The 17,869-nt window shown below is 39.7% G+C and overlaps 1 protein-coding gene across 1 annotated transcript in view; it reads right to left on the bottom strand.

Annotated features, from left to right (window-relative positions):
- Nucleotides 1–4,016: 4,016 nt before the first annotated feature.
- LOC121370295 (single-minded homolog 1-A-like) overlaps nucleotides 4,017–17,869 on the bottom strand; it is a 71,198-nt gene continuing 57,345 nt past the window's right edge. The window contains exons 8-11 of the mRNA XM_041495433.1: nucleotides 17,498–17,697; nucleotides 14,831–14,937; nucleotides 7,164–7,311; nucleotides 4,017–6,061 (exon numbers count right to left, since the gene is read on the bottom strand). Coding sequence (XP_041351367.1) covers nucleotides 4,690–6,061; nucleotides 7,164–7,311; nucleotides 14,831–14,937; nucleotides 17,498–17,697 — 1,827 coding nt within the window. The 3' untranslated portion in view covers nucleotides 4,017–4,689. The remainder of the gene's footprint in view (nucleotides 6,062–7,163; nucleotides 7,312–14,830; nucleotides 14,938–17,497; nucleotides 17,698–17,869) is intronic.

Raw genomic sequence — 17,869 nt, 5'->3', positions numbered from 1 at the left:
ATACAATTAACAACACAGACTCACTGGAACAAAAATTAATATTTGGGAGACTGACTGATGGGGAAAAGCTGTTACGTCCTGAAACGCTTAAATAGTGGGGCGACTGGCTGATGGGGCAATGCTGTTACGTCCTGAAACGCTTAAATAGTGGGGCCACTGACTGATGGGGCAATGCTGTTACGTCCTGAAACGCTTAAATAGTGGGGAGACTGACTGATGGGGCAATGCTGTTACGTCCTGAAACGCTTAAATAGTGGGGAGGTATATGGTCTATTCGATCTTTCTTACGTTTGTTGTTGTTGTTATTGAAAACATGATGTCTTGAAATGCAGTTCATTGCATTCTACTAGTCAAAAACGCATGACAAATGCATGTAAATGTAACATTTTGAAATGCTACGATGAATAGTTTTATTTGGAATAATACTTACTTAATTAATTAAAAAGCATTACAACGCTGTGTTATTAACGGTGACACGGTTTTGGTCTGAATATCATTTTCGTATTTTTAAGAGACAGACGTTGTCAAATATAACATATGGGATTTGGCCTTCCCATTTTTTAACACTATTGCAAAATATGTAGGTATTTGCGAGTGGCAATACAAGTCTAAAATGTCTATTATTATTGGTAGACTAGTAAGAGTTTCTGAGTGCGGCCATTCAGAAGGTCCGTTTTTTAGACCCTATAGTAGAAATTCAAATAGACCGTTTTCCTGTTTTTTAAATACTAGTGTCGTTGTGTGGGTCCCCACCCTTCGGATTTACCACAACAGGTACTAATACTTTTGAGTCAGACTTCCCCCATATATTTAGACATCTTGCCTTGTCTGCAATTCACTGGGATTTCGCTAATCACCTCTGGTGCTTTCTGTATCTAGCGTTCAACCTTTAGCTCCGTAGTACCTAAAAATCATGGCTGTACTTGTAACATAAAAAGTTTCTTTGGAAATAAAATCCATTCCAAATACGCCAAGAAAAAGTCGTCAGTAATTTTATTTTCTGAAATTGCTAATTTTGAGGATATTTGAAAATTGTTTTAATTCTGGAGGTCGAGCGGAAATTCCGTCCATTGATAAAAGTCGAAAGCACACTTCGCTAAGATGGCGGCCGCAGGAAGTATCTTCTGCACAAGAGGCGGGAAATTGCGTTTTCGTGTTTTCAGGACATTAAATCTAAATTATCTCGTTACGCTGCCAGAATGATGGGCAGACGTCTTTTCTGCGCAATTTGAAAGGATTTCGTCAGCCAAATAATGTCTGTGAAGACGGGCGAAGGGGAAGATTTCCGGGTCCTTAGTAACAATCCGGCAATTCTCCCAACTGAAAGCCCAACTCATCAGTTGCAATGCAAATCGTTTCGAGAATATAAAGTACTGTTTTATTTCATTCCATAGAACATTTCAAAATAGCGTCCGCGGGGTGGATGAATATTCCACAATCACTATATAACTATATCTTTTTACGTTGATTTATGGAAAACGTCATTGAACATTTATAAATCCAGCTCTCAATTTAAAGTTGGGTCTAATTAAAAGACAACTAATAATAGATTGCCACCCGTGTACAGTGTGGCTAACACTACTAACATACAGTCATTGTGACACTGGGTCACGGAGATGACAGGCTTTCTATCCGCTATCGTCACTGTAACATCATTGTACCCACACATTATCGCCAGTGTACTCATCCGCGTTATCGCCAATGTACCACATGCTATCGCCAATGTATTCACCTGCTGTCGTCAGTATGTCATCGCTATCGCGAGTGTACCCACATATTATTGTCAAAGTACCCATCCGCTATCGCCAGTTTACCACGCGCTATCGACAGTGTACTCACACACACTATCGTCGGGGTACCATTCGCTATCGCCAGTGTATCCATAAACACTATCGCCGGTGTACTTAACACACTATTACCTGTGTGCCACCTGCTATCACTAGAATTTTAGTTTAGAAGTCATTTATGTCTGGCTACAGATGTCCCAGGTGTTTTAGTTGTTGTTGTTGTTTTGGGGTTGTTGTTTTTTGTTTTTTGTGGGGGGTTGTGTGTTTGGTTGTTTTGTTTGTGGGGGTTTTTTTGTGTTGTTTTTTTGTTTGTCTGCATTGCCCCTCCACTGACTATTTTATGATAGGTGCGGCCTTTGTCAGTGCACCCACCCTTCCAGATATGTCACTTGCCCTGACCAGTGCACCCACCCTTCCAGATATGTTACTTGCTCTGGCCAGTGCACCCACCCTTCCAGATATGTCACTTGCCCTGACCAGTGCACCCACCCTTCCAGATATGTTACTTGCCCTGGCCAGTGCACCCACCCTTCCAGATATGTTACTTGCCCTGGCCAGTGCACCCACCCTTCCAGATATGTTACTTGCCCTGGCCAGTGCACCCACCCTTCCAGATATGTTACTTGCACTGGCCAGTGCACCCACTCTTCCAGATATGTTACTTGCCCTGGCCAGTGCACCCACCCTTCCAGATATGTTACTTGCATTGGCCAGTGCACCCACCCTTCCAGATATGTTACTTTACCTGACCTAGACAGGTGTTAGCAATTTAGAAGGAAATTAGCCCATTTGTCAAAATAAATGAAATATTAAAAGCGCCAAGTGACCGGTAAAGAATGTCGTGTTTGCTGATCGACATTCGCTGATATGGGGGGCCTGTGCAGATCACCTTAATCTCCCCCCTCTGTCAACCACACAACAAATCTCGTGACCTGGGTCAAGCCGTCAATGAATTTTAGGGATTTGTACCCGCTTATCAGGGCACTTCGCACCGGGAGTAAAGCCAATTGCTTGACTAAATAATATCATGAGATTTATAGTTAAATTATCTACATTGATACCGTAAAGTCTTACTGCTTACCCTATCAGTTCTACAGTGCATAACAAGTATTCAGTATTTATACATTTATAAAGTAAAAAATCTCATTCTTAATTCGTTTATTAGTATTAATTTGTATTATTATTTAAAATGGGTTTTTAATTTTTTATTTTCATTTATTTATTTATTTATAATATTTATTTACAAGTTTAGTTTATTTGTTTGTTTTTATTCTTCTTTTTCTTTCTTTTTTCTTTCTTTATTTTTCGTTTAGTTATTGTGTATGATGATTATTATTTGTTAGTGTGGGTGTGTGTCAGGTGTTGGGTATGAAGGTGTACACATATTGACGTCTGGTTAGGGAAATTGGTTAAGCTGACCAGATTAACTTTGCCTATCCTCGGTCAGATTAGTCACCTCCGCCTGGTCGGAAACAGTAGACCTGTGGAAATAACAGTAGTTAAAGGGGCTCTATCGAAGTTGCATAATGGCGCTTTTTCACCCAAAATATTTTTGTTAATGTTTCTTTTGAAAAGCAAACATTACATGCTTAACCGCATGTTGTCACTGTTTTTATGTACAATTGCTTTTTTGTTGGTGTTGTTGTTGTTGTTGCCGCTGCTGCTGCTGCTGATGATGATGATGATGTTTTTGTTGTTTGCTTTGTTGGTTTTGGGGGTGTTTTTTAATTTTACTTTAAAAAAAATATATAATAATTAATGTACAAACAGGTCAATACTTGAATAGCAGCTACGCCCTAAAAGTTCGTAATAAGTAAAAATATACATAACACAGGACATAGACTTGATATGATCTGGTAACACGTTTTTTAAAACGTTGCCTTTAATTTGGGAGAAAATAATTGGCCCCTATCATTAATTGGTTTGTGTGAGGGTTTTTTAAAATCGTGTTTCTTGTGTGTGTGTGTGTGTGTGTGTGTGTGTGTGTGTGTGTGTGTGTGTGTGTGTGTGTGTGTGTGTTGTTGTTGTTGTTGTTGTTAGTGGTGGTGGGTTTTTTTCTTTCTTTCTTTTTTTCCCTGTTATTTTGTTTTTATTGTTAGGGTATTTTTATTGGTATTATTGCCACTATTATAATTGGTAATAAAGTGTGGATGGGACGGTGTATGCGTTTCTTGTTCTGTTTTTCCTAAATCACCCTGGGTTGAACAATAAGTAAAGAAACGACCTGTAAACGTGTGTAAAACCTATGTATTTAATAGACACGAGTTATTGAGTACATTTACACACACACATACATAATAAACAGATCAATATCCCTTCTTTGGCATTATGCAAATGACGTACAAGACAATGGTGAAAATGGCGTAATTAACAATGATGACGTAATGTGTTGCCGCCAGTCGGGGACTAGTCCACAGAATGCACGTGCCATCCACAAATACTTCTAGATATGTGGAACGGTCCAAGGCACAACCTATTTATATCTCTGGGGGAAATATTTCTCTAACTTTCAATGTGCCCATTTGTTGAAAGTTACAAATCAAATACATTATAATTTATAATAGCACCGTTGGTACGCTATTGAAGTATTAGTAATTTGCTTATTTCAATCACATTGTCACTTTCCACGTTCTTGAGTAAATTACATTTGTTTTCCTTCAGTTTTATAAGTTGGGGGTTTTTTTAACGAAATTTGAACGCTTTAATAAGCGCGAGACAAGATTATGAATGCAATCAACAACACACATCTAAAAAGTTTGGTTTTCCCTGATTTTAAGAAATCATATCAACATATAACTCTTTTTTTCTTCATGTTGATGACCTACTTAAAATACTGCTGTCACCCTGTATTATCAATTCATTATTGCGTCACACATGACGACATATTATGTCAGTAGTGTTGTCAGTGCACATAGCCATTGGCCATATGATATTGTTGTGGTTCTACTATGACGCTCGTGTAACCAGCCTGAGGCATGACGGGATACTGACGTTGCGCCTGCAGTGCGGCGGTCTGGTACATCGTTGCCGGCGTGTAGCTGTCGTAGCTGCACGCGGCCGCTGCTTTTAGACACTGCTGGGTGTAGTCCTGTGCCGCGTGCAGCGATTTCTCCTGTAAAAGCCGCATGTTAATCAGTTTATCGCCACTGGCGGCGTGCGGCGCAACCGCAGAGTTACTGCTGTTCACTATATTTGATTGGCTGCTTTCCGTCCTCGAATTGGCGGTCTTTTTACTGTCCGACTGCACCGTGGCCGTGGTCGACTGTGCAGCTTTAATGAAACCCGTGTTATACTCTCCGCCACCCGAGTTGACGGTGGTGTTCCGAGAATCACTCGCCGAGTAGGAGTGGTTCGGCTGTCTCCGGATGATCACCGACTGCTGAACCGGGGCAGGTTCGCGTTGAGCGGGGGACAGAGTTTGTAACGGACCGTTCGATTGGTCCTGAGGTTTGTAGAGCGTCTGTAACGGGCCGTTCGTTTGGTCCTTAGGTTTATAAGCGTCCTCTTTGGCCAGCTGATTGTTTGCATCCATAATAGAATCGTATTTCGCACTTTGCCGATCAGTCCTGTGCGACTGCGAACTCGGGTGTCGCTTCTCGTACTCCTCACTTCCGACATCCACTTCCGAGGCAGACGATTCTGACCTGTTGCTGTAGGGGGCGTTGTAGTGCGCCGCGTTGAACGACGCGTCACGTGAACTGCTACGTGAACACTGTCCGGGAGATCGATAGTCGTAGGGCTGTGACGCGCTCTGACAGCTCTCCCGGCTTGACTCGTTAGGCGCGAGTCGTGACGCCGCCTGCAAAGCGGTCTGTGACGCCATTATGCCCGGATAGTCGGACGGGTCACGTGCTGGGTAGTAACGCTCCTCGTAACCGCGGTACGGATTCCGGTCGTCAATGTAACGCTGGTGCGCCTGGTACGGGTACACACAGGCCGCGGCGTCACGGTAGACGGAAACACCCGAGTGTGCGTAGGGCGCAGAGTAAAGAGCACTGTAGCGGTCGATGCCCTCGTGCGGGTACACCATCCCGTAACCCTGCAGGGGCACCGTCACATCCGGGACACACTCGTACGCTGCTGTTCGTTCAGAATAATCGTTGGCGAATTCCTGGGTCTCAGGCAGCTGTGGGTAGGGTGACCTCCGAGACTTTGTTCTCGAGGGTCGTGTTTTCCCGCCACTACGAGATCGATCCGCCATTTGTGAGTAGGGAGACGGATCTTTTGACAAAGTTTGTTCCAGCTGTATTTGGTAATCTTTGGCCTCCACGTCGCTGAAAGGGAAGAGAGGAAAATCAATGGCACTCATCATCAGTAGATATTTGTTATCGCTCAGCGACATGAGCACTCATTAATTCTTGTTATCCTTGAATTGGCGCGATCAAATAAGATATAACCATTCCCCCCTTCATGTTTTTCTTCCAGCGTCATTCAGTTTGTTTAAGTGGAAACAGAAACCCTTTCTTCGACCACAATTCCTGTCGCCAGGCCTTTGTACTTTTTCTACAAGAGTTTTAATGATCGCCCGTCTTGACTTGTGACAAGATAACGTTTCGTTTTCTAATGCAGGAAACATTTATTGAAAATTAACCCATACATGTACATGGTTTTGGTAAAATAGCTCGTGTTTTCTAGTCCATTCCTTTCATATCCAAGCATTCCCCCAGATATAAACTGGATAGCGCTTGACGACTCTCGAGCTAGATCTGGGTTAATATTTAATTAAAGATTTTAGCAAAGCAGTGTAATAGATACTATAATTCAACAATTTTTTATACCAAAGTTACACATTTAAATCGAATGTTAAAATGTATCTTATCTATATGCATGATCATGTTTAACTGATTTCATTTATAATATGACAGGTCATGATAGAAGATGAATCATAATCACATTTGTATAGATATATACCGAACAGGGTCATGTTCAGTGTATCTATGATGTAAAAAATGTAGTTAAGATTCAACTTTATTTAATTAACCATGATGGTATGTGTTTTATTACACCTACCTGAGTGCATGGCTGACACTAACCATATAGTGAGGTCAAAATGATCTATTGACACGCGTACCTAAGTACATAGTTGACACTAACCATAGTGAGGTAAAAATGATCTATTAACACGCCTACCGGAGTACAGTTTACATTGACTACACAGTGAGGTCAAAATGACCTATTAAAATGCCTACCTGCGTACATAGTTGACACTGACTATACATACACTGTGGTCGAGATGACCTATTAACACAGCTACCTAAGTACATAGTTGACACTGATTATACAGTGATGTCGAAATTACCTATTAATAGACCTACCCGAGTACATAGTTGACACTGACTATATAGTGAGGTTAAAATTAACTATTACTACACCTACCTGAGTACATAGTTGACACTGACTATACAGTGAGGTCTTGATGACCGGCTGTTATGGACAATGGTCGCATAACTTTGCATCCACACCCATCCACCATCTTTGGCCAGAAACCGGTAGTACTTCGTGGTGACCTGACCTTTCAGCAGCACTGAAAGTAACAGACATGCAATGTTAGAGATCGTATAGCCATGCATTCAGTATTATATGTAAGTATAGGCAGCTCAATCTGGTGAAAATAAGCTGACAGTTAGTGAACTTCATCGGCTTTATAACTTCCTCACCAGTGTTAACGAAAACTGGACCTCTCTTTTTTAGGAACCATAGTACTACCCGGACTTTCATGGAGTCGGGAGGCACAACTATTCTCGTAGACTTGTATTCCGTTGACGCCAGCTACAGTTTACAGTGAAGTGGTCTGGCTATAATTATTACAGACTGATAACATGGTTTACAAATGTGATGAGGAACACATCTGCTTACTTGAATAAACAATTCCTTAGTTTGAAACATAATGAACATCTTAGGTGTGTATCATCATTAATATAAAAAATAAACCAAAACAAAGACTTCTCTAACTAATTATATATTTAATTTTGTTTAAAAATGAATATCTACATACAAATATCGAAAGTGAAATTAGTAGATATTTAAAGGTCATTTGAAGAAATATGTGAAATGGGCGTGTTATTGTACACGGTGACATCACCTTAAAATTAGGACTTGGAACTGGTTAAACTAATGATATATGAGGCTTAAAATCACTTGATGGCTAGTTATAGTTTGGAGCTGGTGAAATGATCGTCCGTGTAAAGACCACGTGGCTAAAATGCAGGTTGTAGAATTGGTGAAATGGGTGTGTTCACGTAACATCAAGTTAGGGTTTGGATCTGGTGAAATGCTGGTGCATGTGGCCACAGATTAAGGTTATAAGTAGGTCACAGGTGTGTCAGTGACAAGAAGGCAGGGAACAAAGGTTGTCTTGTTGCGTGAAACTAAAGTATCCCGTCAACCACTGCCCACCATGTGACGACGTGCGACTCTAGAGTGTGGAGGAAAACAAGATCTCAACACTGCGCAGGGCCGGATCCAGAAAACATTTGGGGAATTTAAAGGGACTGTCCTGCGTTTGCAGCTATTGTAAGATCTTTCGGACTTCACAGAGACTTTTAGGCGACTACAATTACATATTAAACATATTTTCTTGTTTAGAATACCAGTGTCTGTATATCCAATGTGTTAGCAGTCATTGCTGATTTCATTTTCCCTCGTAATATATATTTTTCATAAGTAGGAATTATTGGAGGTAAAATCTGGTTTGCGCTACACACATTAGAACGACAACAGATACCGATATATTAAAGAGAACCATATCTTTAACATGTAATTTTAGTAGTCAACCAGGATATGTTAGTCGAAAACATATTGCAATGGCAGCAAACACTGGATCGTCCAGAGGACACGTATACCAACTCGTGAAAAGGGAAACCCAATTTTAGAAAAAGAAGAAATAAACAGAAGAAAAAGAGAAAAACAAATAGGCACTTGAATTTATTTAGGGTGAGGGTCACATGGTCTCCCACACTCCCCCAACCCCCAGCCCACCCTCACCCCATTGGCTTTGCTTCTGTTGATCCGGGTCCACTGTGCTAACTGCACACAGCTGTTTGTTCTGTGACTGACTGACTGTTTACATTATTTTACCCTACGTCCTGCCCGTGTTTGTTACATTACCCACAACTACAGTACAGTACTCGCATCAATATTATGTCGTTACATCTGCATCCAGTCAATACGGGAAACAACGTTTAAAAATGTTTTAATGATTTGTTTTTATCCAAGATGACATTGGTACTAGTATATTGAAATGATTTAATGATTTTTAATTAAGATGACGCTGGTATATTAAAATGTTTTAATGATTTTTATTTAAGATGACGCTGGTATATTGAAATGTTTCAATGATTTTTATTTAAGATGACTTTGGTATATTAAAAGTGTTTTAATGAATTTTATTTAACATGTTAGATTTTAGTTGGTATATTGAAATGTGGGTGTTTGGGATTGTCTTTCATTTTTTAAAGGGACAAGATAGAATTGTTTTTAAAAATGATTTACTGTCCAGGTACACACTGAAAATACTTGATGTAAAATAAACGTGTTTAATATAATATGCTGTGCCTTATGTATGATCCTACAGGTAGTACTAAACCAAATAACTTCCTGCTGGGTTAAAGTTCGAGGTGCACCCAAATTTTGATAGAGAATTGAACACCACAAGTCCTGTGATTGGTAATAAATGTCAGTGCGTTGGTTGTAAAAACAAAAAAGTTTCATCTGGGCAAAACAATTTATGCAATTTTGTTTCATCTAGTACCAGTTTCAAGTAGCCTTGTGCTTAAAACATGTATGGGGTACCTGTAAAAAAAAGTACTCGAAATTTATGCGGAACTAGGGTAGTCGTAGACGCTACCCGTTATCTCAGAAATGAGCATCTTGACCCCCAAGTTTTCCTGATTCACTTTAAGGGTGAGGGGTCGTAGTATTTATATCCGTGGTGTTTATGTCGATTGATACGCTGCAGGTAGGAGTTTTAGCCACATATGTTACTATTGTCGTCTATGGTATTGATTTAGTAGTATTCACCCTATAGGTATTTTATACTTTGTTTTTTATGATTCTGTGTTTTATATATAATCTTAGGTTTTATATATGATCGTGTTTTTTATACATAGTCATGTGTTTTATATCTGGTTATATGTTTGATGTTCTGAGGCACTGGTTGTGACAAGAGAAGAAAAGTGATATAATGAATCCACCAAGAGGGTTCGATCCTACGATCCAAGCATCCCAGGTGAGTGCTAAACCGACTGAGCTCGATCCTGTTCAGAGCACAACATGTTCATTTCATTTTGATTTATCCTTATGTTTATGCTTATGTCCAATTAAGATTCAATCACTCAGCTATTTGGGCTGTCTGTCCGGGCAGTGTGTTAGTGGTTAGTGAGAGAGAAGTCGATGTAGTGGCCTTAAACTCAGTCTTATAGTTTGGAACAGGTACCGGGATGCGAACCCAATACCACCGATGACGGTGTATAACCTGAGCTAATTTGTATATGTTAACACCACTTGTTGTACCTGAATTACATGTAGCTAAATCATTAGTGTATCTCACATGTGCAAACGTGTCAGCATAAATTATTTTTGTATATCCTTAAAACGTGATAGTATCAGTCGTGTAGACAATAAAATATTTAAACAAACTTGGTATGCAGGTGTTATTTCACTGATTTCGTCAATATATACTAGTATATATTTATTTACCAAGACAGCTACAGCTGTCAGACACTAACACAACATGCACGCACGATCCTTACAATAAATATTACGTAAGTTGGGTACTAAACAGATGGAACTATGTTGACATATTATATTCTCTTAGAATGTTCACCTTGAATATCAATCAATAGTATGCGTCATGTTTGAAAATGACGCCATATAGAAAATTAAAACGACATCCGCTGAATTCGGGGGGTGTTTGCATTGTCAACAGGTATTTCGTGTCATAAATCTTTACATAGGTTTTACTTAAATTAATTTTAATTGATTTTTCTTATATCCGATTAACTTTCTACAGTTTTGTTGTTACATGTCTCGTAGTGTTAAACTGACGTTTACACTTTCTTGTAGTGTTAAACTGATGTTACACTTTCTTGTAGTGTTAAACTGATGTTACACTTTCTTGTAGTGTTAACAAGGAGGGCAGCTTTCTCATGAAGAGTGTAAAACTGATGTCACAGTTCGTGATAGTGTTAGTCTAGTGTGTTTCTAGTCTGTCGTAGTGTTAAACTGATGTCACAGTTCGTGATAGTGTTAGTCTAGTGTGTTTCTAGTTTGTCGTAGTGTTAAACTGATGTCACAGTTCGTGATAGTGTTAGTCTAGTGTGTTTCTAGTCTGTCGTAGTGTTAAACTGATGTCACAGTTCGTGGTAGTGTTAGTCTAGTGTTTTTCTAGTCTGTCGTAGTGTTAAACTGATGTCCCAGTTTGTGATAGTGTTAGTCTAGTGGGATTTGTTTTTAGTTTGTCATAAAGTGTTAAACTGATGTCACTGTTCGTGGTAGTGTTAGTCTAGTGTTTTTCTAGTTTGTCGTAGAGTGTTAAACTGATGTCACAGTTCGTGATAGTGTTAGTCTAGTGTTTTTCTAGTCTGTCGTAGAGTGTTAAATTGATGTCACAGTTCGTGGTAGTGTTAGTCTAGTGTTTTTCTAGTCTGTCGTAGAGTGTTAAACTGATGTCACAGTTCGTGGTAGTGTTAGTCTAGTGTTTTTCTAGTCTGTCGTAGAGTGTTAAACTGATGTCACAGTTCGTGGTAGTGTTAGTCTAGTGTTTTTCTAGTCTGTCGTAGAGTGTTAAACTGATGTCACTGTTTGTGATAGTGTTTGTCTAGTGTTTTTCTAGTCTGTCGTAGAGTGTTAAACTGATGTCACTGTTTGTGATAGTGTTAGTCTAGTGTTTTTCTAGTCTGTCGAAGAGTGTTAAACTGATGTCACTGTTTGTGATAGTGTTAGTCTAGTGGGTGTTTTTTAGTTTGTCATAGAGTGTTAAATTGATGTCACAGTTTGTGATAGTGTTAGTCTAGTGTTTTTCTAGTCTGTCGTAGAGTGTTAAACTCATGTTTGTTGTGGTGATCTACAATAATCCGTGTATTGGCCCTCGGGGAGGTTAATCTTTGTAACTCTGGAATGTCTCTCTCCTCGCTGTTGATTAATACGGTTATTGTGCTATCTACAGTTTTATTAAAGATAGTTGAGGATCTCGTCGATTGGGTACAACTGCCTGGGTAGTTCGCGTCTTCCTAGCGACGAAGACTCGACTAAACATCGTATGCGCTGTATTGGCTGGTGTGGAGGAGTGCGGCCGGATCGACAGTTTGTCATAAATGTCCCTGGCTCGTCTGCATTCTCCGGCAGGACACAATGGGAACAACACCCGGTAAAACTTTACACAGCCAAATGCTCGTAATCTCCCGCGGAATGTACGCTATTTGAATATGCTACAAGATAAGCTTGCATCGATTTCCATGTTCAGTGTGTATTTGGACATTGTGTGTGTTTATGTCGAGTCCCATTGCATTGATTTCATGTATGAACAACCAGACATTCATTTGATAATCTATATTCCGGTATACATCCACTATAGTTGACTTCTATCCCACTAGCAGCTGGACATAGCTGAGGGCAGGAACGGCGGAGAAGGGGGGCCAGGGGGCTAGTGGGGCTCTAGCCCTTCCAATAATTTTGAATAAAAAATATCATTGATAGTAAATCTTATGGCAGAGATGAATTTCACTTTTAGAAATGCAGGAAAATGCATTTTAGGACACCTAGTTTTCGAACTTTTACGGGAGAGCATACCCCGAACCCCTTAGAAACTTTGCGTTACGCCCTCGATCTCCGTCAGCCCCCCCCCCCCCCCCCCCACACACACAAATGTATACTCCTCCTTCCGCCGTGCCTGTAGGGGTGTACCCAGGACATTGTACTTGAACTTTAGTGGATATGAGCACCAAGCTAATTGAAATTCATTGAATTAGAAATGATATATAACAGTTTGGGAAATTTAAACAAAATGTATTCTAACATTAATTTGTGACTTTTTCCGAGAGTTTTAATATTTTTTGTAACAATTTTGGATATCATGGGAAAGCATATAAATATATTATAATAGTCATTGCACGACTAAACTAAACGATGCATTCGTACAAAGTACTATGACTTGGATATCATGGGAAAGCATATAAATATATTATAATAGTCATTGCACGACTAAACTAAACGATGCATTCGTACAAAGTACTATGACTTGGATATCATGGGAAAGCATATAAATATATTATAATAGTCATTGCACGACTAAACTAAACGATGCATTCGTACAAAGTACTATGACTTGGATATCATGGGAAAGCATATAAATATATTATAATAGTCATTGCACGACTAAACTAAACGATGCATTCGTACAAAGTACTATGACTTGGATATCATGGGAAAGCATATAAATATATTATAATAGTCATTGCACGACTAAACTAAACGATGCATTCGTACAAAGTACTATGACTTGGTTATTTAGGACGATATGTATCCTGAAGTGTGACTGAAAATGACTTATTTTATCTGAAAGATGTTGTCAGAGCAATACATACATCGCATGTGTACCAAGTAGCAACGTAAAGACAGAACAGATATTTATACAGCAGTATTACTGTCGTTATTGTAACCATTACAGAATGGATGAATGAATGAATGAATGAATGGATGGATGAATGAATGTTTAACGACACCCAACACGCACAATACGTCGGCTATGGGTGTCAAACTAAGGTAAACGCAACAATGAAGTGATGGACATCAATATAACAATTCTAGAGGTATATTAAAACATAGTGTAAAACAAACTGTGAAAAATGTAACTATTACAGATTGTGAAAATTCCATTAACGTGTTCACTATCATTTCTTTTAATTCAAGATACAGTTCTATATATCTTATATAATATATAACAGGTTTCTTTTCATTTTTAGAACAATTATCCTTTTTCCGTATACATTACGCCAAGTTAAATTTATTGACGAAAATATGTTCGGTTATTTAAAAACGGACTATAACTCGACTGTTTTTTAATTCACTATTTCTCTCCACTGAAAGTAGCGGTCATTGAGCGATGATTTCCACATTTCGCTCTGTGGCTCGCAAACACGAACCAAAGTGCAAATTGATTTATTTTGTCGGATAACAGCCTTGACTTTGTGATGTGTTTCCCTAGTGGGCATCGTTGTTTTAATGTGATCAGAGGTAAATATAGCGGGGTCTATTCTTACATTTCCCAAACGATCAGCTAGCACTGGTGGAAGCGGTTAAAATGATGTCTCATGTCATTACTTCGATCTAACAATAAATATACTGTAACTGTGACTGTAACTGTCAAAACTTGTGTACATGGAATGCAACTAACCCGGTGTTAATGTATTTAAAAAAACGAAAATTCATTCTGAGCCGAGGGGGTTCGATCCACAACCACCACCCCACCCTGGACACGCGTCTGTAGACTGGCTGAAATACGAATGGCGAGTACACTCATACAAATGGTGCAGGGAGGGTGGATGTTAATGAGAATGTCGAGTACACTCATACAAATGGTGCAGGGAGGGTGGATGTTAATGAGAATGGCGAGTACACTCATACAAATGGTGCAGGGAGGGTGGATGTTAATGAGAATGGCGAGTACACTCATACAAATGGTGCAGGGAGGGTGGATGTTAATGAGAATGGCGAGTACACTCATACAAATGGTGCGGGAGGGTGGGTGTTAATGAGAATGGCGAGTACACTCATACAAATGGTGCGGGAGGGTGGGTGTTAATGAGAATGGCGAGTACACTCATACAAATGGTGCGGGAGGGTGGGTGTTAATGAGAATGGCGAGTACACTCATACAAGAATGGAGAGTACACTCATACAAATGGTGCAGGGAGGGTGGGTGTCAATGAGAATGGCGAGTACACTCATACAAATGGTGCAGGGAGGGGTTGGTTGCAATGAGAATGGCGGGTACGTGGATGGTGTAGGGAGGGGTTGGTTGCAATAAGAACGGCGGGTACACTCACGTGTGTGGTGCGCGAATCTCATGTGGAGAATATCACAGGCGTGTATGTAGTGGTAGAGAGTTTTCTCTATCAGATCCTGGGGCTCGTACCCCGTTAAAGCTGCCACCCTGAAACACAAGAACACACCACAGTTATTAGTGTTATCACAGTAACACGAAATAAAAGAAACACATCAAATTTAGTGTTATAATTAAAGCTGCCATATAGAAATACAACAGTACACACCATAGCTGTTAGTATTGTATTATGTTGTGTATCGTGTGGTGTACTCAACTGTACTGTACTGTAGTGTTTTGCGCTGTACTGTAGTGTTCTGCGCTACACTGTAGTGTTCTGCACTGTACTGTAGTGTTCTGCACTATACTGTAGTGTTCTGCGCTGTACTGTAGTGTTCTGCACTATACTGTAGTGTTCTGCACTATACTGTAGTGTTCTGCGCTGTACTGTAGTGTTCTGCACTATACTGTAGTGTTCTGCACTGTACTGTAGTGTTCTGTCTTGTACTGTAGTGTTCTATACTGTCCTGTACTGTACTGCAATGTACTATACTGTAGTGTTCTATACTGTACTGTACTGCAATGTAGGCTACTGTACGGTAGTGTTCTATACTGTACTGTACTGCAATGTACTGTACTGTAGTGTTCTATACTGTACTGTACTGCAATGTAGGCTACTGTACTGTACTGTTCTGTACTGTACTGTACTGTACTGCAATGTACTATACTGTAATGTTCATATACTGTACTGTACTGCAATGTACTGTACTGTAGTGTTCTATACTGCACTGTACTGCAATATAGGCTACTGTACGGTAGTGTTCTATACTGTACTGTACTGCAATGTAGGCTACTGTACTGTAGTGTTCTATACTGTACTGTACTGCAATGTACTGTACTGTAGTGTTCTATACTGTACTGTACTGCAATGTACTGTACTGTAGTGTTCTATACTGTACCATACTGCAATGTACTGTACTGTAGTGTTCTATACTGTACTGTACTGTACTGCAATGTACTGTACTGTAGTGTTCTATACTGTACTACAATGTACTGTACTGTAGTGTTCTATACTGTACTGTACTGCAATGTAGGCTACTGTACTGTAGTGTTCTATACTGTACTGTAATGTACTGTACTGTAGTTTTCTATACTGTACTGTACTGCAATGTACTGTACTGTAGTGTTCTATACTGTACCATACTGCAATGTACTGTACTGTAGTGTTCTATACTGTACTGTACTGCAATGTAGGCTACTGTACTGTAGTGTTCTATACTGTACTGTACTGCAGTGTACTGTACTGTTGTGTTCTATACTGTACTGTACTGCAATGTACTGTACTGTAGTGTTCTATACTGTACTGTACTGCAATGTACTGTACTGTACTGCTCTACTCTACTCTACTCTACTCTACTCTACTCTATTGTACTTTGATTTTCATTAACTGAATATATATTATTTTCACCTTGTTCTGTAGTTCTATGGACAAACTATTTCTATATTCTATGTTATTTATATTGTCCTATAAACCAACTGAGTATTATTTTTCTCTATGTTTACCATTGTACTCAATACTAACTACAAATAGTATCGTCTTGTTCTGTATTATACCCTAACTTGACAAGATGTTATAATTTGTTTTGTATTGAACTATAAACTAATTGGAATTTGTTTTTGTCTGTTTGCTATTATACTAAATACTCACTAGATATTTGTTCTGGGTTGTGTAATTTGTTCCAAATTGCAAGATGTTCTTTTATTCTGTTTGTATTGTACTATAAACTAATTATTTTTGTCTATGTTTACTGTTGTACTACATACTGACTAGACATCATTGTGTCTTGCGCTCTGATTGTACTCTAAATTGTGCAGATATTGTATTTTTGTCGGCCGATTCCACATCGATCATCTGCCTACTGTTTCAACAATACCCAATGTTTGCCAAGTCGCCTGTCACGAGATGTACTTACCGCAAAGAACCGCTGCCGACCTGTGTGTACCATCGATACGACAAACACGTCATTTCGACCAGGCGATCAAAGATGACTTTGTCTATCGATCTCGACATCAGTTTCGAGATGGAAGATACGCCGCCAATGACGTTCTGATAAGTGTATGTGTTGGGGTGTGTGTGTGTTGTGTGTGTGTTGTGTGTGTCGTGTGTGTGTGTGTGTGTGTGTGAGAGAGAGAGAGAGAGAGAGAGAGAGAGAGAGAGAGAGAGAGAGAGAGAGAGAGAGAGAGAAGGCGGGACAGAGAGGGGGCGAACGTGGGGAAGAGACAGTGAGAAAACATTAAGGATTATAATTTGTATTATAAACAGCGTTCTTTTTATTTTCCAGTTTTCCAGTTTTCTCTATACTTATGTGTGGACTTTAAAGTCGCATTGCAGCTAAACTACTAACTATATACACTGTGTATGTTCATCTTCGACTTATTGCCTCGTTGTCAAAATTCCATTATATTTCAAAATGTATATAACAAGTAGTATATAACAACAACGCAGCTGGATGAATTAGCTATCTATTCCCTACTACTTGAAGTATTTTTCGGGATAAATATTTGGGGGGTTATTTAGTGGGTTAACTGCCGTGCGATTTCGCCTTGTGAAAAAATACCCTGGACTTCTATTGGCGGACTCTACGTCACGTGACAGACGAGTGGCCCTCACCTTGCATCGAGGAAGATGAGTTTGAGATCGAGGCTGGCTCGGAACATGAACATGTTGCTGAACATCTTGATCTCCGTGATGGCGCTGGGGGGCAGGGAGTGGCCCACGGCGACGAGGCCGACGTTCTGGTAGCAGCCGTCGTACGGCGAGATGTCCATCGTGTACTGCTTGATCTTCAGGTAACCGCTGCAGTGGATCACCTGGCCCAACGATAATCACAAGCTGATCAATACAGGCGTAAGGGGTTAAAGGGCAAAACAGTATCAAAGAGAAATGGTGTGTTATACTGAAACAGTATGCTATAGAGAAGTGGTGTCATAGAGCAAAACAGTATCAAAGAGTGTGTTATACTGAAACAGTATGCTATAGAGA

This window comes from Gigantopelta aegis, chromosome 4, assembly GCF_016097555.1.
Source record: "Gigantopelta aegis isolate Gae_Host chromosome 4, Gae_host_genome, whole genome shotgun sequence".
Lineage (NCBI taxonomy): Eukaryota > Metazoa > Mollusca > Gastropoda > Neomphalida > Peltospiridae > Gigantopelta > Gigantopelta aegis.
This window is presented reverse-complemented; position numbering and strand designations above follow the sequence as displayed.